The 18,036-nt window shown below is 39.3% G+C and overlaps 5 protein-coding genes and 1 long non-coding RNA gene across 15 annotated transcripts in view; 3 read left to right on the top strand and 3 right to left on the bottom strand.

Moving 5' to 3' along the window:
* Window positions 1-235: 235 nt before the first annotated feature.
* LOC109536545 (conserved oligomeric Golgi complex subunit 6) lies at window positions 236-2,705 on the bottom strand. The gene is made up of 9 exons (XM_019902811.2): window positions 2,264-2,705; window positions 1,960-2,209; window positions 1,708-1,905; window positions 1,511-1,654; window positions 1,325-1,460; window positions 1,041-1,270; window positions 800-984; window positions 607-736; window positions 236-551 (listed from the first exon to the last, which is right to left on the bottom strand). The coding sequence occupies exons 1-9, from the start codon at window positions 2,606-2,608 to the stop codon at window positions 292-294; spliced, it is 1,878 nt and encodes a 625-aa protein (XP_019758370.2). The 5' UTR covers window positions 2,609-2,705; the 3' UTR covers window positions 236-291.
* Window positions 2,706-2,846: 141 nt separating this feature from the next.
* On the bottom strand, window positions 2,847-7,239 carry LOC109536526 (angiotensin-converting enzyme). 2 transcript variants are annotated; one of them, XM_048668615.1, is made up of 12 exons: window positions 7,078-7,239; window positions 6,959-7,022; window positions 5,907-6,116; window positions 5,698-5,847; window positions 5,289-5,526; window positions 5,044-5,229; window positions 4,864-4,958; window positions 4,457-4,605; window positions 4,248-4,396; window positions 3,950-4,163; window positions 3,700-3,891; window positions 2,847-3,648 (listed from the first exon to the last, which is right to left on the bottom strand). In XM_048668615.1, the coding sequence occupies exons 3-12, from the start codon at window positions 6,105-6,107 to the stop codon at window positions 3,234-3,236; spliced, it is 1,989 nt and encodes a 662-aa protein (XP_048524572.1). In that variant the 5' UTR covers window positions 6,108-6,116; window positions 6,959-7,022; window positions 7,078-7,239; the 3' UTR covers window positions 2,847-3,233. The 2 variants fall into 2 exon arrangements, with proteins under 2 accessions (XP_048524572.1, XP_019758348.2); XM_019902789.2 differs by having other exon boundaries at window positions 6,897-7,022; window positions 7,078-7,206.
* On the top strand, window positions 7,048-7,556 carry LOC109536530. 2 transcript variants are annotated; one of them, XR_002171849.2, is made up of 2 exons: window positions 7,048-7,133; window positions 7,223-7,556. It is a non-coding gene; the product is annotated as an uncharacterized LOC109536530 (long non-coding RNA). The 2 variants fall into 2 exon arrangements; XR_007282010.1 differs by having other exon boundaries at window positions 7,054-7,133; window positions 7,200-7,556.
* On the bottom strand, window positions 7,528-8,567 carry LOC109536529 (protein TEX261). Its single transcript, XM_019902796.2, has 5 exons — window positions 8,476-8,567; window positions 8,338-8,417; window positions 8,053-8,274; window positions 7,853-7,955; window positions 7,528-7,796 (listed from the first exon to the last, which is right to left on the bottom strand). The coding sequence occupies exons 1-5, from the start codon at window positions 8,543-8,545 to the stop codon at window positions 7,681-7,683; spliced, it is 591 nt and encodes a 196-aa protein (XP_019758355.2). The 5' UTR covers window positions 8,546-8,567; the 3' UTR covers window positions 7,528-7,680.
* Window positions 8,568-8,606: 39 nt separating this feature from the next.
* On the top strand, window positions 8,607-10,089 carry LOC109536527 (cobalamin trafficking protein CblD). Of its 6 annotated transcripts, none has more exons than XM_019902791.2 (5): window positions 8,607-8,851; window positions 8,997-9,148; window positions 9,207-9,404; window positions 9,621-9,807; window positions 9,933-10,089. In XM_019902791.2, the coding sequence occupies exons 1-5, from the start codon at window positions 8,680-8,682 to the stop codon at window positions 9,998-10,000; spliced, it is 777 nt and encodes a 258-aa protein (XP_019758350.1). In that variant the 5' UTR covers window positions 8,607-8,679; the 3' UTR covers window positions 10,001-10,089. The 6 variants fall into 6 exon arrangements, with proteins under 6 accessions (XP_019758350.1, XP_019758349.1, XP_019758352.1 ...); XM_019902790.2 differs by having other exon boundaries at window positions 9,588-9,807; XM_019902793.2 differs by having other exon boundaries at window positions 9,588-9,807; window positions 9,867-10,089.
* Window positions 10,090-10,672: 583 nt separating this feature from the next.
* Window positions 10,673-18,036, top strand: part of LOC109536525 (protein polybromo-1) — a 12,272-nt gene continuing 4,908 nt past the window's right edge. The window contains exons 1-23 of one of the 3 annotated variants that reach the window (XM_048668612.1): window positions 10,673-11,523; window positions 11,772-11,880; window positions 11,939-12,140; window positions 12,192-12,373; window positions 12,437-12,558; window positions 12,626-12,793; window positions 12,850-13,095; window positions 13,157-13,438; window positions 13,499-13,597; window positions 13,923-14,078; window positions 14,140-14,327; window positions 14,384-14,521; window positions 14,582-14,813; window positions 14,880-15,024; window positions 15,085-15,217; window positions 15,276-15,509; window positions 15,566-15,773; window positions 15,826-16,057; window positions 16,109-16,341; window positions 16,402-16,568; window positions 16,625-16,797; window positions 16,855-17,027; window positions 17,478-17,540. In XM_048668612.1, the coding sequence (XP_048524569.1) occupies window positions 11,410-11,523; window positions 11,772-11,880; window positions 11,939-12,140; window positions 12,192-12,373; window positions 12,437-12,558; window positions 12,626-12,793; window positions 12,850-13,095; window positions 13,157-13,438; window positions 13,499-13,597; window positions 13,923-14,078; window positions 14,140-14,327; window positions 14,384-14,521; window positions 14,582-14,813; window positions 14,880-15,024; window positions 15,085-15,217; window positions 15,276-15,509; window positions 15,566-15,773; window positions 15,826-16,057; window positions 16,109-16,341; window positions 16,402-16,568; window positions 16,625-16,797; window positions 16,855-17,027; window positions 17,478-17,540 (3,999 nt within the window). In that variant the 5' untranslated portion in view covers window positions 10,673-11,409. The remainder of the gene's footprint in view (window positions 11,524-11,771; window positions 11,881-11,938; window positions 12,141-12,191; window positions 12,374-12,436; window positions 12,559-12,625; window positions 12,794-12,849; window positions 13,096-13,156; window positions 13,439-13,498; window positions 13,598-13,922; window positions 14,079-14,139; window positions 14,328-14,383; window positions 14,522-14,581; window positions 14,814-14,879; window positions 15,025-15,084; window positions 15,218-15,275; window positions 15,510-15,565; window positions 15,774-15,825; window positions 16,058-16,108; window positions 16,342-16,401; window positions 16,569-16,624; window positions 16,798-16,854; window positions 17,028-17,477; window positions 17,541-18,036) is intronic. The other 2 variants (XM_048668613.1, XM_048668614.1) reach the window with 2 other exon arrangements.

Here is an 18,036-nt window from a genome sequence, read left to right as displayed (position 1 = left end):
CCATTTATTTCTGTCTAGAATGATGTACAAATGAGCGTTCTTGCTCATTTTGCCTCCGAGATATGAGCAAAAACGGGACGGAAAACATGAAATTTCGGTATAATCTTGCGCCACCCTTGCACAAAATTACGATCATTTTTCTAATTTCATAAACAACAGAAGACTGTATTTTTTCTACATAACCCTCCCCTGACTTTAAAGCTGGATCCGCCCCTGCTGTGAATGAAACAAATGGTTTGTGTAATTCCCTTCAATCTAAACTTTCGGCGAATTAAACCCACACTCTGTCCTTTACTCGAACATTTTGTTAAGTTCATCGGGCGTTTTGCTTAAAATTTCCGCCGGATTTTCGTAGTGATTTACCGGATTGTGTACCGCGTCGTACAGTTGCCGATAAATCGCCAATAGGACGGCAAATGACCTTTTCTGAACCGCCTTTTTGTGCTTCGAAGAGAGAAGCAGCCCGATTTGCGGCAGAAGAATAGAGTCCGGTTGCGTTGATAGATTGTCCAGCTTGACGAGGAAATTTCGTAAATTAGAAGGCTCCATTCCTGTGGAACAATCAATTGTTGATAATCCACCAGCAAAAAGCGTTTAGTAATTTACCGGGGACTCCTGATAGAGCATCTTGGCAATGATCCTGCAGAATAGTGTAAATGGGGCCCAGATTTAAATTGGCCACTAAGGAACTGGCCTGCTCCGAAGTTAACGTGTCTATTTGGGCATCTGATTGGGCCTGAATGGGTCAAATTAGTGAAAACCCATTATTTGGCAACATTTCTGATTTTTTGAACCTCACCTGCAACCTCTCTAATCGCTCCTCCATGAATTCATACATACTAAGGCAGGTGTACATTGAGTACATGCAATTCAGTAAATAGACCGCCATATCAGTGGGTGGGAGCCTTGAGGCCTGCTCATTCACTGCTCTAAGCAGCGGCTCTAAGATTGTGGCTGCTATTTTAACCATGTCGGTTTCGCGCCCTTAAAAATAAGCAGTTCAGCTAGTTTTAAACGGGAAATTGACCAATAAGCCGCACCTTCACTCATGCTGGCTGTTGAAAGCATGTCTCTTAAAACAGCCAGTAAATGGGAAATAGCTGATGTGGGGCTCAAGTCTCTTGGAGGCGCCTCAACGCGTACCAACAGTCCGTTAATTTGCTGTCGCAGTAAATCCAAAAAAACTTGCTCGCTTTTCAACATGAGCTCCGATAAGGTGTCTTCAAGCTGTCCTCCTTTCACCAGTTTGTTGATGCATTTTTTATAGTATCTGAAATATGCGCTTTTTTAACTTTGCATGAGCGAAGTCGTTGTGTTCACAGACCTTAGCATATTAACAATGGCGTACAGAGTCGAGGGTTGATTAGGCACATTGAGGATTTTTTCAATTCGTATTTTCAAGGGCTGGCAAATGCCCTCGCAAATATTTGCCAGAGCGTCATTCAGGATAGCGTCCAGCCCTTAAATATCCAAATAAATCTCAGGAAACGTTAGGTGCGATTGCAAATACCTTGGGAGTTGCAGCTTTTAACTAAAAGCTGCAAGTTTTGCTTCTCCACTGGAATTGCGCGATTAATCCAAACCAACATATCAGTAACGTAAATCTGGGCATCGTGCGCTCTCATCTCGATAGGGGCTGGGTTTCCTGATGGCCCTGTATATTAAACATTGTCGAAAGGTTCTAAGTATGAGAGCTTTCATACTTGCCCCCCTTGGTTAAGGCGTTTAGAAATTCCCCAACTAAGAAGCTCCTTCTGCATATGCAGTACTCATCAATAACGTACTTGAAAAGTACCGATCGGTCTTGAAGTTTTTCCATTGCTTGCGCTATAATGTCCCGAAGATCTGGATTATCCACGTTTCTACAGTGGCTTTGTGTCCAACGGTATAAAACTTCCAAAGCACCTGGAATGTTCTAATTTTCTTACTGAGCTTGTTGAGTTAAAGTGCTTTCAGTACCCTCCTGGTGCATTGTCATTTGCTCCATGATATCCAGAGCCAAAGTTTGCAGTCCTGCTTGCATCAGAACTTTGCAATTTCCATGAATTTCCTGGACCTTTGCCAATGCCCTGAAGGTGTCGAAAGTAATGGGCCTGTCCAGCTTTTTAGCGTCTCCGTAAAGAGCCACCAGGTCTTCCGGTTGCAGTTGGAATTTTTGCAAGAACGACCTAGTTACGTCTTGATGTGTTTCTATCCGTTCTTTTGCGTCCTACATTAAGCAATAGGTAGTAATAAGGCTAGACAAATACAGGCAAGACGCTACCTGTAAAGCGCTGGTTTTTTGCAGCAGTTTTTTCGTTTGCGACTTTGCGTTGTGGAGTTGATGGGTCATTTCTTGGATGCTCTTGTTCATTTCCGCAATATCGGTATAAACGCTATCAAAGCTGTCTTTGACGACTCTAAATGACTCCAAAAAGTGTTGGTTTATATCCAAGTTTCGCTTCTCTATCTGGCTTCGAAGGTTGCGACGTGCCTGCAGAGTGTTTTCTGTGTAGAACGTCGAGAGCTCCCGTAGGGCTTCAATGGTGTCCTGGTCGTTTTCTATACGCGAATCCAGGATTTTGTTCATTCGTTTTGACAACACATTAGTTTTCTCCGACTCTCCCATGATTTTTTGTGCTGTTAAATGCCCCAGAAGTTTTTTTAATTACAACTTGAGGTTATGTGTTTTTGTTTATTTACGGCGCGTTGACGTGGATGATGGCGATCCGTCAGATTTTATAACCGCTATTGTCGTCTTTTGTATATTTGGGCGTGGCTAGTTTTTCATTAGTAATACCATTTGTGTTGGGGTTTGAAGATTTTTTAATTAACGGGAAAAATTGTTTGAAATAAAACACATCAGCTAATAGAAAACAAATAATTTTAATGCTCAAAAAACCGTGTCACTTTAAATAGTTCTAGTTGTTGGCTACCTAAACCTAGAGGAACTTCTTAGGAAACAATACTTGGCCTAATACTACTTAAATACAATGTAGAATAAATAAAAAAATACCAAAAAAGTCGCTGTTGAGGCATTAGAATCAATAGCTGAAACTGATCAGAGTAGAAAAGTGCGTTTGGGATTTGAAAAATTAAACATTAAAAAGATGGCTAATAAAACGTAGAAAATTAAATGTGATGTTCGAGATGTGCTAAACGCTAAGAGCGACAAGAATATCACAACAAGTTCGATTTTTCGATCGACAGATCTGCTGTGATGCGAAAATACAATGCCTGAACACTAGCTAGCCCTATGAATCAAATCTTCTGTTATTAGTGCTGGATCTCCTTCGGAATTTCTTAAATACCACTCCCAGAGCAAGGGCGCAAGCGACAACTACTAAACCAGCTACCCCTACATACATAGCAACGTGACTGTCCGCTTCTTCCACCACTTTTTTCGCCTCTGAAGCTCGAACTTTTGGCTTCGGCTGATCATTGAGCACATAATTATCCTTTGTAACCAACTGAGCTTTAGTTGTTGGGGCTTGTGTTGTTGTGGTAGTTGTAGGAGTCACAATGGCAACCTGTTCAGTAGGCGCTGATTCAAAGTACTGTTCAAGGGGCGCAAAGTAGCTCAGCAGTTCATCAGCCCTCACATCCAGACCGTATTGGTTGGTGAGCAAAAAGGGCCATTCAGTAGTATGACGCCTCCTGAGCAATGTTCTAAAACAACAAAATGTATCGGCTGCATTTGCCTAGGAAACTTGGACTTACACAAATTCCTCCTGTTCAAATTCGTTTACCACATACTGACTTCCGGCTCGCTCTTTGTAGTACATGAAAATCTGAAAGGCGACCAAAGTGCCGAAGAACTGGTTCAGATGGGGCCTGTTTGACACTATTCTGGAATCTTCTAAGTATTCGGGTTCGTTGTTTTCAATCCCAGCCACTCCCGAGTAATCTTTTCTAAAAAAAAACAGTTGTAGAAGTAGGGTTGATTTTTTAGAGTCCCTCTGTTTCCTACCGATATTTCCACCAACTATCGGCTAGATTCGTATTGTTCTGTTCAATGGCCTCCATTCTCCATTTGTCTGCCATCAGGCTGTAGGGCAAACCGGGCATAAGCCTGAGGGCCGTTAATAAACGTTTTGTCATCTGTGCCGGATCATCATCAGTCTGGTTAGTCGGAGCATCGACAATCCCGTGATAGTCCAGGCTTTCAATGGCTAGCAGAGATCCTGAAAACAAATCGTTTTACCGGTTTTACTTAGAAACGATTTAGTGTTGCATATAAAAGTAATGGTCAATTAAAACTTACCTACCTAATTTTTGGACTGCGTCGTCAATGGCATTGTAGCGAAGATTTTGTCTGGGTATTGAAGAGTAGTCCAAATTGTTCAAGGCAACTCGCAGCGCGGTTTCTTGAACGTCCAGATAAACGCTCCAAGATGTTTGTTTGCACGTTATAAGTCTGAAATTCCACAAAAAGAGTTATTTTCTAGTAGGGAAAATGTGGTTTTCCATAACTTACTGGCTGTAGGCTTGATCACAAAACTCTAGCAGATGCGATCCGCAGATTGAGGAATTAAATATGCTGTTTTCCCAGAAGTTGGCCCCTAGGGCGCCTAAACCCAGCTTGCTGGTTACGTTTTCCGCATATTTGTACATGTCTTCTATGCTCTGGAATCAACAGAATTTGTTTAAAAGTTGTGGTTTTATCAGCGCTTAGTCGGAGATTTGTGGTTTGAACAAAATTGTCAACCAATAGGAAAGGGCGCGTTCTTTTTCAAAATTCTCAAATTTGTCCAAAAAGTGCCACTGGCGTGCGTGTTTTAACACTCGTAGAGGAAAGTGCGTTCTTTCCTGTAGTGGACAAGCATTCCCTAGCTGATCCGTATAATTCAAAACGGAAATCAATAAGGAAAATGTATAAATTACCTTGTACTTGAGATAGGATTCTGCATCGTAATGTAGCTGCGGATGAGGCAAAATTATATCAGCGATGCTGCTCCAATCAGTACCAAATTGGCCACCTAAAATGCAAAATTCAAGTTAATCCCCCAACTCTCTGAAGTAAATAATCCAATAAAAAGCCCTATTCCAATAACAACGCCCTACCTATTAAATAAGCAGGGATTTCGTTAGTTTCGTGTTGCAATTTATAGTATTTGAACAGTCGTTCTCGCACGAATTTTTGCAGTTTTGCGTAAAAGGGCGAAATACTGTCCCAAAACGCGTCAGCTTGTTCATAGGCGCCGGGAAAGTCTAATAAAGCCTCCCAATAGTCTTGGACTGAATCGAATTCTGCAATTAACAAATTCAGTTGAAAGACTCGATTAACAGTTTCGTTTGCTATGCGGTACCATTAACAGTGGCGGCGTCTTTAATGAATCCCAGCTGGCTGTTGAAGTCACTTATATCAGTTGTAGTGTAAATAGTTTGCCAACTTTTCCAGGTTTTCTTCAAAGTGTCGTATTTGCGCTCATTATTTAGGGCATCATTGTAGCCAACGATGCCAGTTAGGCACAAGTCAGTTTCATTCTCAAAACATAACTTTGCTTCAGTTGTGAGTTCCTGAATGTGATTTTGGAAGACAATCAACTAAAAATAAATTAATAACATTAAAAAGGGTTGGTGAATCATCCGAGGAAATGTTACAAAGGAAATTATCGCTCATATCACTTCTTTGCGTCAACTTGCTGCTGATGATTAGTCGAACAATTTATGATTGGTTAACGGCAGTGAAATGTAGATTTATTACAAATTTCTTGCCTTGTCCCATTTGTCCTGAGCCAACAAAGCGTCTCCAGGTTTAACTTGGTACGTCCAGTTCCTCTCCAAATCACTGGGAATATCCGTAAACGTCCTCAATTGCTCGTAATGGCCTTTCACAATTTCTCCAAACCTTCTCTGCTGTTCCACCTTCAAATGTTTATTATAAATACAGACTAAAAACTATGTTAAATCTTTTAGAAAAATACCGTTTTGTCAAATAGTTGGTCTAAAATCGCCTGCTTCCTTCCGTAAGCTGAATATTCACATGCATCAATTAATTCTAGATCGTCTAATTGTAGTTCGGCTATCAGTCTTTCGGTTTCCTGGTCTTGTAAAATGGCTAAAGGCACACAGCACAAAAGAACGAAGAGATTCGTTAGAACTCTATTGTTAGTTCGTAGATTCATTTTAATGCACTGAAATTGAACGAACCTCTTTAACCGAAGTGATAAAACCGTGAAGATAACGCATTTATCTTAAGGAATGTTTGATATGATTAAGTGCAACAAAACACCAGCCTGAAAATCTAGCATTGTTTAGATTATAATAATTTTGCACTGCGGTTTCACTGACTTATTTATAGCAGTCTACCTTTAATGGATCTTTTCAAATCTACTTAGCCCTGGTAAATAGTGTGTTGTTAAATGTAAAGGTGGAATCATTTTAGCCTTGACATTGTTTTCAATTCAATGTTAGCAAGCAACAAGTAAGTATTTAAATTAGTTCCAAGATAGTTTTGGTCAAAATATGTTTTCAAATAGGTTGAAAACGCACTCCCGAAAACGCGCAGTTTGTGACATACAGGGTGTTGAAATTATTATATTTTTTAATACCTTTTATACCTCATAACAGATATTTTTGTAAAAACATTATCACTGCTTAGATAGGAATCATGTGCTTAACGCAATTAATATGAACAATTTTGACCTTTGACTACAAAATTTATGGATTCATACACCAGCTACATGATGTCACATGAAATTAAATCAAAGTAAATGAACAACACTTGGTTGTTTTGTATGGTTGCCTCAATTAAGTTATCCAAGTGCCATGAGAGATAGGAATTGATTTAAAACATAGACAAACAAGGCTGTGAAACAGTGCGAAACACATACACAAAATGATAATATACTATCCAAAGCGTTTAAATAGCAAATACACCGAATCTTAAATGAGTTGTTCATGACTGTACTTACCTACAAATTATCAACACGAGGGCAATGCAATTAAGCATACATTTGCTCTCAGTGCGGCTCACCTTTATCACAAATGATATGGACGTAGGGCAAAGTCTTTTTTCACACTCACGCACCTTCCAAAGTCTAAAAATTACGCTTATGTGTTTTCGAATGACTTGAATTTTAGATATACGTATACCTTGATGGGGTTTTTGGATTAACAGCTATGAGCCTTTATTATTTACCAGCCCATAGGTAAGTTAACGTGACTAACCGCCTAATCATGGTATGGTAATGGTTTACTTACTCGTTAAAGATAAGATTATTTTCATATTTATGATCAGAAGCTGATCAACTGACGTTCCCCATAACCTCAACACAGAACCTCAAGCTGGGTCAGGGTAATTTGATTTATTCTGTGGATTTAGTGTACCTAATTTAATTTGCTGGGAAACCCATGAGATAGAAGGAGAGCCAAGAGAGGACACAAACAGATCATGTATTTTTTTGTTTAATGAGTTTAAGGGATTCACGCCACTACCGAAGTTCTGGGTAGTTTTATTTTACGGCAATAAATGGGATTTTCAAGCACGACCATAATTCAAATTGAATCCTGAAATTCAATGTTTGGATAAAGTTAAGTAAAAAGTGGACAGTAAAATTTTATTTAAAAAAACAGCCATGATTGTTATTATTCACCAGCACAGTGAGACTCGTTTGAAGCCTGCACCATTTAAAACAGCTGAATAAATACGTATATACAGAATATAATTAAAATATTGGCTATTGCGAATTGCGGTTCTCAGAAACCCTTTTTCGTTCTTATTGGCAATACGGTTTCTTTAGCATACGAAAGCAATGAAAGGAATCCATACTTTTTCCTCTTGTTTGATAAATAACTGGAAACAGCATCGATATCTGAAACAAACAGTTAATTATTAAGACCTATTGGAGACTGAGCACTCATACACTACCTGGTTGATCAGCAACTGTAGGTAAAGAAGTATCGCTTAACGATAAGGAAACAAACAGACTGAGTGGCACCAGCCATAAAAATAACGTGAAATAGGCCAGAATCTAGGGAAAATAATAATCGATTAAGTAGTGGTGCGCTTTGTGCAAACAGGCAAGGAAAGTGTGCCTAAAAGATCTACGCAAATAAGCATCCACTGACCTCTGATAAAGTGTTGTTATTGTTGGGGAAGTAACTGAAGGCTAAGTAGTGGTTCACAACGACGAAAATTAACGCCAATATCATAAACGGCGATTGAATGGACGCAAATGGAAAGCTGGATATTATGGCGAAATGGCACAAATGTGCGAGCAATCCACAGGCTATTATGTGAATGGGAAAACTTTCAAATATCCATAGCAGAATGTACAGCAAGAGAACGGTCTAGAATGTACAAGAAAACGAATCGTTAAACTACAGCAAATCAGCTTCTAAGCAAGGTCTTACGAAATTCATCCACCAAACGATTCTTTTGCCTTGACTTGGGAATTCTTCCACTAATTCTGCCAGGTAATACAGTCCAGCAGCTGAAACGGCGGCAAAAATGATTTTATCCTAAAATGCCAATAAGCCCCCCATTATTACCTACTGCTACAGTCAAAAAGCACAATTGAATCAACGTCGCTAAATAAGAAAGAAGTGTTAAAAACAGCATATTTAGGGCTTAGAAGTTTCTTATTGGTGTTTGTCACGCATTTGTGCGGTTATGTTTTAATTCAAATCATTTGCTTTTATTCTTAATTGCCTGTCATTGTAAATGACAAAGCAACAAAAGCGATCTTCATTATTATGATTTATATTGGCAGATGTCAAATAATGTCAAGTAGTAAAGTTTTGTTTTGCTTAGCAAAATTTCAAAAAAATTACATTTACAATGGATGCCAGTTTCTAAGGACTTATTCGCGAAAAGTAAGTAACAATAATGGGCCCTTTAAAGTGGTGAAAGGACGTCAAGAGACAGGTAAATTATTTCATCATTTTGGGAGGTTAAGGGGCTGATGTAATCAGTTATGTTTTCGAATATTGACCGGAATGTTACGAGTTAGTGGCACTGAGTGCACCCCTGCTTTCTTAACTTTATCCACCCAACACATTTCCATTTGTAGGTTCCAACTTAGTATGGCGAGATCCTAGTTTTGAGCTGCTGGCGTCCAATGGATTTCCATTGTTTTTGCGGGGAAATATCGGTCTGGCTTGGTATGATACACACACCACCATCAAGACCCATCACGAAGTGATCATGGAGCAAATGGACGACGTAAGCAAAACGCGAAATCCAACTCCTATTCATTTTAACATTAGTCCTGCTGGTTCAGACCAGTGACCATCCAGAGGCAGACATGCTGCTGCGGGTTCAAACTTGTCCGACTGTGTTGCGCCAGACGGTTTGCGAATTGTTCCCGTACAGGCCCTTGCAGAAAAGCGAACTGTCTGTTATCACCATCAACTTGAAACCCGATGGAAAACTGATTAAATCCAACAAGGAAGTGGAAACGGAGAGAATGGCCCAAATGGTAAGCAACAAATAGACCAAAAAAAGCCCAAAGTATCGGCTGAAAAATTTGCGGGTGTTGTATTATCGGACTTAAGGCATGAACAAGATTGCAACCGGTTTTGGAGTTCAAACAACTGGTATTTCTAGCCGCAAACAAATGTTTAGATCGCGTGGACAAATAATTTTTTTGTTGCGTTTTTAGTTCCTCATAACTGCTAAAAATATTTGTTCCAAGCTGCGCCATAATGGCTACTGGGCAGACTTCATTAATCCATTCTCAGGGCGGCCCTACTTGGTGCCCAGCGGATCGAACGAACTGTACAAGTCCGATGAGAAGTTTCGTTGCCTAGACTTTCAGATATTTGAAATAGATGAGTGCAAAGTGATTTCCAACGAGGGCACACTCAGCAAAAGATTCATAGGTAATATTTCCCGATGAAAAGCTTGTTTAAAGGAGGATTTTAATTCTTTTGAAGAATAGAATAGAAGTAGACGTTCTTGTTAGTTTGGATGTGGATTCAAGTGAGTCGTTGGTTTGTTTTTGCAGGAAGTCTTTTCACAAATGCTCCCTGCAATAAGCAACATTTGAACACGATTTTCACTGCAACCAATTGAAGGGCCAACTATGTTAGCAAACATAATTAAGCAGTCGTAATTATGTACATATTGTGTGAAAATGGGAATAGAAAAATTATCGACAAGTGTTTTCATGTTATTAATATCGAATCCCATCAAACATGCAAGCAACAAAGTAAATCCCTTCGAAGCAATTGTTCCTTTATGTGACCCGCTGTTGCATAAGTTGGTCGATATTTGCCAGTTTTTCGTCCAAATTACATGCAAATTTCTTTATAATTAGTAACTATTAATGAATTTGCCCTTTACCTGTTCCTCGAAGGTTCTTCGTTATAGAAAAATTTGCGACTTTTTAATTAATATTAAAAAAAAATATTTTAAATAAACCCATATTTCCAGTGTCATTACCTCTCAAAGCACTCTTTGAGGTGAAAATGTCCATCAAGTCAAAAACCAGAAGTTAAAATTCATACACTAATAAAATATATTAATTAAATTATACAGAATGAAACACCACTGGTTAAATAGAGCTGGATTGCCACATTGTCGACGACTAATTGGAATTAGCTCCTGCTAGTGTTTTGCAGGCCGCTCCATTGGTGATGTGTCCTTGTTCCACTAAAGTAATAGAACAGGAATAACTAGAGCCAGACCAGTAGAAGCCTCTCAAATGAATCCGCCTTGAACCACGCAACCACCAAAGCTGCACGGCCTTGGGGAGCAGTTGCGGCTGTGATGGTGTTGTCTTCGTCTGATTTCGAATTTCCGTATAAGTCGATCCCTCTCTAAACATCGTTATCCGCCATTGTGGCTAGCAAATATCGAGTCGAATGGACGAAATCGTAGTCGCGCCTATTTTATTGTGATTGTGTGTGCGGTATAATTATTGTGAATGTAGTCGAAATTCGGGTAGTTCGTAAGGAAAGCTGTATTTTTCCATATGAAGCCACATCCAGGATCATAGGGATCGAGCACTATTAAGGAAAATATACAAATGTCATTGAATCTAACCTAGAATGTATGGCTTGGGACATCCAAAGTTTTTTCTCATTATCGTGTTATTCAGTACGTTTCGGTCCTTTTATTCAGTGTTTTTTCGGTGCCAATGCAATTTAGAACACTGCTGATCAAACAGTCCACCGGCACAATATTTGGTTCCCACATTTTCCCGTTTTAAAACAGTCAATAAAGACAGTGTAATGATTTTTGAGGACTTGTTTTAAATCGTAAATATTTCCTATTGTTTCAAAGAACACTGTTTTCGCCTTTGAGTACATGAAGTTAACTGCTCGATAAGTACCATCATGCTCACCTTCAATGAGTGCACAAGTTCAACATAACTGAGCTTAGTTTACATATTCTTACATACCATTGGACCTTCAGAAGGGGAACGTACCTTCCGTACCATTATGGTTTCTTAGTGCAACTAACTAATTACGAGCTGTATAATGAGCAAACGTAGAAGAACCAGCTCTATAGCTGGACGTCATGATGATGATGATAGTGAGGCCTCCACCAGTAGTGGCCCTACAATGAGGAAACGAAGAAAGATTTTCGATCCTGTAAGTAAACCAGTTGATTTCGTCGATCTTTTAGACCGTCATATAATAGAATTGCCGAATCCTGAAAACTAATAAAGTTTGTAAACGGTTTATTTAACATTGCTATTGCTGATAATAACTTTACATGATCAATTGACTAGGCAAAACACGGTTGTTTTGTATTTTGCAACCGGCAAAAGCCCACATTTTTATTAACACTGCGCAATCTTTCCATTGTTTAAGTTTTTACAAGTACACTTTTTACTCAGATTGAGGCTTGTCACCAATTGTACGAGACGATAAGAGGTCACAAAAAAAACGACGGCAGCCTTTTATGTGACTCTTTCATCAGAGTGCCAAAAAGACGCCAAGAACCAGGTAAAACTGTACTTGAAACCTCAATGTAACCGCTTTTAAACAACTTGTCTCCATACAGGGTATTATGACGTTGTAAGTAACCCCATAGACTTGCTGAAAGTCCAACAGAAACTCAAAACTGATGAATATAACGATATTCATGACTTAGAAGGTGATATAGAATTAATTGTAAATAATACAAAGGCATTTTATAAGAAGAGTACACAAGAGTGGAAGGATGCCGATGAATTGTGGAACCTGTTTCTAACTACGAAAATTAAGTGAGTTATTTGCTCGATCATTTAGTGGGAATTAACGATCAAATGTTGCAGATTGTTAAATCCGGACGATGATAGTAAAGCAGAGTCGAAATCTGAAATTAAAAATCCAAATCATACACCAAAGCCAGTCCGGATGCCAGTTCGACGAGGAAATAGTTCAGTTAAAAACAACTCGAATCACAATAATAGTCTTAATAATTCAAATTCGCTCACTTCGGTGAATAGTAAAGATGGTGAGCACTTTTTGCGTTATTTTATCCCTTTTATGGGCCTTAAACTAATGTTGCAAATTGCAGATCCTCAACAGTATGAAGAACTGTTCAATGTGGTGATGACCGCCACAGACGATAATAAAAAACTGCTTAATACTCACTTCCAGTTATTGCCCTCAAAGTCGAAGTATCCGGAATATTATGAAGTATGTGACTGGTTTGAAGCAACATAATCAAAAAACACTTTTAATCAACGCCTGCAATTTTTTCCAGGTCATAGAACAGCCGATAGACCTTAAGAGGATAGCCATTAAAATTCAAAACAACCAATACCCAAATCTACTGACGCTAGAAAAGGATCTAGTTGTAATGTGCAAGAATGCCTGTCTATTCAATGAACCGAATTCGCAAATATACAACCACGCCAAACAACTAAAAAAGGTAAATTATTTTATATCTAAGCCCTGTTTGGTTTTTAACTGATATCTGTGAACTAGATCATCAACCAAAAGCGGATAGAAATAATGGAACAGTGGTCAAAACCTTCGTCTCCCAGTAATACGAGTAAGTCGGGCGAGAGGCTGAAGCCGAGAAAGTCTCGCAACTACATTGCGGCTCTGGCTCAGAAGAATCAGGAGGAATCCGATCCGGATTCTGAAGTTGATTCCGAACCTGAGCCAGTTCAGTCTTCGCGACGAGATGTGGAAAGTCCCAAACTGGTTGAGCTTCATCATGATGATTTTGTAAGCACTATTTGCCTGCCGTGCGTAAAGTGTATTAATTCAATGAGCAAATTCAATTTAGGTCTGCATGGAGCCAGACAATCCGCAATGGAAGCTACTGGAAACAGTCTGGCGATTAGAAGGATCCAATGGCCAACCTTTATCAGAGCCTTTTTGGAAACTGCCATCGCGACGGATATATCCAGATTATTACAAAGAGATTAAGAACCCTTTGTCGCTTACTCAAATTAGGGCCAAGTTAACGAAAAAAGGTTACGGTACTGTGAGCGAAGTAGCTGGCGACATGACAATTATGTTCGAGAATGCCAAGAAGTATAACATACCCAATTCCAAACTGTATAAGGTAAAATATGACTCAATAGTATGTGTATATTCGCTCTGACTGTTCAATTTTCTGTTTCAGGACGCCGTGCGATTACAAAGAGTAATGCAAGCGAAAGTGCAAGAACTACTTGATATCGATCAGGTAACCCATAAGAAAACTAACAAAGCAATTCGCAAGGTATGCTAACTGCACTGCTTATTTACTAACGTTAAGTTATCATTTTCAATAAAAAATCATTCCATTTTAGCTCCAAAAACGATCAGTTTTTTAACTTTTACCATTTGCTTTTCGTGTCTGTTAATAATTTATCTGTACTTTTGTTGCGGTCCTACGTGTTCCATCATTTTGCATGTAGCTTTCGCTTATGGCTTTAATTCGCAGCGCTTTGATCAAATTATCAAAATTACTGGTTTAATTTTCTAATCCGAACTGGGGGAACAAATCTTAGTGCAGTTGGGACTTAATGAGCTAAAAAAATCATATTTTTGCTATTTATTCTCAGCACATGGATGAAGATAGTTCAGCGAGAAAAAAGTCCGGACAAAAACCGAAGAACCTCAGCCCAATGGGCACGCCGATGCGAGGGAGGCCCCCAAAGGATTTTGTTCCTATGAAGAAACGATTATTCACTTTGGCCAAATATATGCTGGACTTTACGGTATTTTTTACGCGTTTGATCATCAATTTGAAAGATTTTTTTAAATTTCCCTAATTTGCAGTGTGAAGATGGAAGACAGCCAATGCTCGGATTCATGGAAAAACCGTCGAAAAAGCTCTATCCAGAATACTATGAAGTCATCGACGAGCCTATTGATTTTTTGGAAATCGAATCAAAAATCAAAGCTGAGCAGTACAGTTGCGAGAAAGATCTAGTGAAGGATTTCCAGTTGATGTTTGCCAATTGCAGGTAGAAGACTGATTGTCAATTAAGCAATTGAGTTTGTATCATTTAATTCCTTCCAGGCAATTTAACGAGGAAAATTCCCCTATATATGAGGATGCAAATCTGATGGAGAAACATTTAATGATTAAAGTGGAACCGATGTTCAATACGGTGGAAAAGCAACAGGAAGTGAAAAATGAGCGTGCATCAGCCCGAGTGTAAGGAACAATGCGTTTTAATTTTTATATAAAGCTCTAAGCACCTGTAATAATTATCAGGTATAAACCCAGGAAGATTTTGACGCCATTGGAGAAGGCAGTGAAACATATGTTCGAAGCTGTGCGAGATTATAGAGATCCAAAGGGCGAACGACTTTTGTGCCAGATTTTCATGAAACTGCCGTCCAGAATAGAATATCCCGATTATTACGAGGTGATAAAACACCCAATAGACATGGAACGGATAGCGCACAAGATGAAGAACAATTTTTATGAGAGCGTCGAGGATTTGGTGAGTAATAGCAAGGGTAATTTGTAAGAGTGACGCTATTTGAAAATATCTTGCATTGTCTGTCAGGCCGCTGATCTAAGCTTGATGTTGGATAACGCGTGCAAATTCAATGAGCCGGACTCTCAAATCTATAAAGATGCGCTCGTCTTGCAACGAGTTGTATCGCAAAAGCGCCTCCAGCTGAAAGAATTGGCCGATGACGAAGCCCCAGGTGATTGTATTTTGGCATACTCTGTTTTGTCCCTAAAAATCAATTTTTTTCTTTGCCTAGATGTGGCCGAAGCCGTTCAAGACATTCTTCTTACGCTGTTTACCACTGTATACAATCACCAAGACGATGAAGGGCGGTGTTACAGCGATTCGATGGCTGAGCTTCCTGAACACGATGAAGTCGACGGCAAAAAGTATATTGTTTCGAGCGGGTTGTTTCCTCAGTGTATGTAATCAATTCGCTTCTTATAGGGTTCGAGCACTGTCCTTAGACCTGATCAAGCGGAGATTGGACAAAAACCTATACAAACGTCTTGATACTTTTCAAGTGGATTTTTTTGCATGCCTGGACAGAGCGCGTCGATTGTCCAGATCCGACTCCCAAGTGTTTGAGGATTCCATCGAGATGCAGATGTTCTTCATTCACGTGAGGGACGAACTCTGCAAGCACGGAGAAGTCCTACAGTCGCCTGCTTTAATCTATACGTATGTTTTTTTATGTGTAGTTTCACCCAGTTGCTTAGTATATTGCGGATTTGTAGGTCTTTAGATGCCAGACATGCGATTGAAAAGCTACGGCACCAAAAGTCTATGCAAGAGTCAATTGAAGAAGATAGTGAGACTCGAAGTTCCGATGATTCAGTGCTGAAAGATGGCAGCAACAGCAACGGCTCTACGGAAGACACGATGACATGCAATCAGAAGACTTTCCAAGTTGGGGAGTATGTTTACTTGGATTCTAAAAAAGAGGTAGACCAGTAGCGATTGTTTACACAGCCGTGTATTCACGACGTTGTTCCAGGGCTGTGAACCGCATATTATCAAGATAGAGAAGTTGTACGAGAAAAATGGACAGCAAATGCTCTACGGGAACCATTATCTGCGACCAGACGAAACATATCACGTTCAAACTAGAAGGTTTCTGGAAAAGGAGGTTTTTAAGTCTGATAAATACGTCAACGTAGCGCTGGAGGAGATTAAGGATCGCTGTTGCGTCCTGTCGGTTAAGCAATATTTTGCCATGGTCCCAGAAGGTAATTTCAATGAAAAACATTGGGAAAAATCACGAATTGGCTTCGTTACAGGCTACGACGAAGCTGATGTCTACGTGTTGGAGTCCCGATACAGTTCGCGGCATCGAGCCATAAAAAAAATCAAAATATTCTCCGAATTAGCTTCCAGTTACAAGCTGGTCGAGCGCGAGGTGCCGTTGGAACCCAAACGAGTCATGTCGGTGTTCAAGGAGAGACTGGAGAAGCACAAGGACGAACTGGCGGAGCTTCAAGAGTTGGAGAGGATGATCGATGACGATCGACCAGTGAGTTTTCCTATTTTTAAATTGAATTAAATTAAAGACGGTGTTCTTTAATTTTTCTAGAACGTTGTGGCCTATGTTGCCACGGACCTTGACGATGGAAACACCTACTATGAACAATACAATACAATCTGTTCAGGTGTGATCAAGACCGGGGATTTTGTGTATGTGGTTGTTGACGGTGGCAAACAAGTTGTGGCTCAAATCGACTCCATTTGGGATACATCAGAGTGAGTGCGCTTACGGTTTTTTGCCATTGTAAATTGTTTTTCGCATTGTTTTATAGCGGCAAGTGTTACTTTCGCGGTCCCTGGTTCATCTGCCCATCCGAGGTACCAAATCTCACCAATAAGCTCTACTACAAGAACGAGCTGTTGCAGTCTACCGAGGAGGATATCAATCCCATTGTCAGTATTATAGGGAAGTGTGCGGTTTTAGATTACAACGACTATGTATCATGTATGTATTTTAAGTGGCGGCTTATGGGTTTTGGGTGATTCGGATAATGGGTTTCAGTGAGGCCCTCGGAAATTCCCGAACAGGATGTGTTCATTTGCACGTCGCTGTACGACGAGGTGAACCGGCAAATCCGCAAACTACCACCCGAAGGCCTGAAAAAGTACTACCATTTGACTGAGGTCGTCGACGACGAGATTTACTACTTCACCAAGCTGTTAAATCCCTCAAAGGTGAGCAAAACACTCACGGATATTTTGCAAAAAGATTCTAAGCCACCAGAGTTGCATGGTTTACCTTCAGGGCATTTGGAGGGTTTTTTTTAAGCAACTGGGACTTTCCAGCCCGTAAACGGTACAAATCGAATAGCAATGATGCATCTTTTATTAAACCCGATTATGAGAGCAGGACACAAACATTCATGGAATAATTTTAAAAGGCATTTATGTTCTTGGTTTTAATTCACTTCTTTGGATTTGCGCTGATATTTTTTCACTGAAATGATTCAAATACGATTTGTAATGGAAGTCAACGGTATTTCAAGAATTTATTTCAATGCAAATCCTAAAAGCATGAATTTTGGGGGAGAATGTTTGCTTATTCGTTATCCGTTCTGTGATTTTCTTTTATGTTATAATTTTTTTGCTATGTGTGTGAGCATGTGTCGATGCTGTGTGTTGCAGGTAAACGTTAGGGACGCCTTGAATTCCAAATTGAGACAGAAGCTTCTGGACTCGCGGACCGCAGTAAGTAGATTTTTCACATTTAGACTCAATAAGTTCCGGTTGATTTGAATGAAAAATGAACTAAATAAGTTGCCCCAACACTATGGAAAAACTAGGATATTTTCAAGTTTCTTACAAAGATGTATCAAACTGGCAAGAGAAAGTATTGATTTAGTTCGTGTTGAATTAAATTGGGAAAATATACCAAAGTAAGAGCAATGAAATGTTTTGGAAAGTAAAATTTCGTTATTTTTGCAAAAAACGCTTTATTGAGCAACTATTTCTTCATTCATCAATTTTTTTGGATTCCAGAAAACCCATATTAAAATAAAGACGAGAAACGTGTTTAAAGAAATTTGCAATGACTTGAAAAAATTGTAACGTTTTTTGACAATTCGAAAAACTATTTGCCCACATTCGGTCACATTTGCTTCAATTTTCCCATTTTTGATTGAAAAAAAATATTACTAAATTTTATATATACTTTCCTGACTGTGTTTCAATTCCAAATCAAATT

Source organism: Dendroctonus ponderosae, unplaced genomic scaffold (assembly GCF_020466585.1).
Source record: "Dendroctonus ponderosae isolate FM_Combo_2020 unplaced genomic scaffold, Dpon_F_20191213v2 Dpon_F_20191213_7, whole genome shotgun sequence".
Taxonomy (NCBI): domain Eukaryota; kingdom Metazoa; phylum Arthropoda; class Insecta; order Coleoptera; family Curculionidae; genus Dendroctonus; species Dendroctonus ponderosae.
This window is presented reverse-complemented; position numbering and strand designations above follow the sequence as displayed.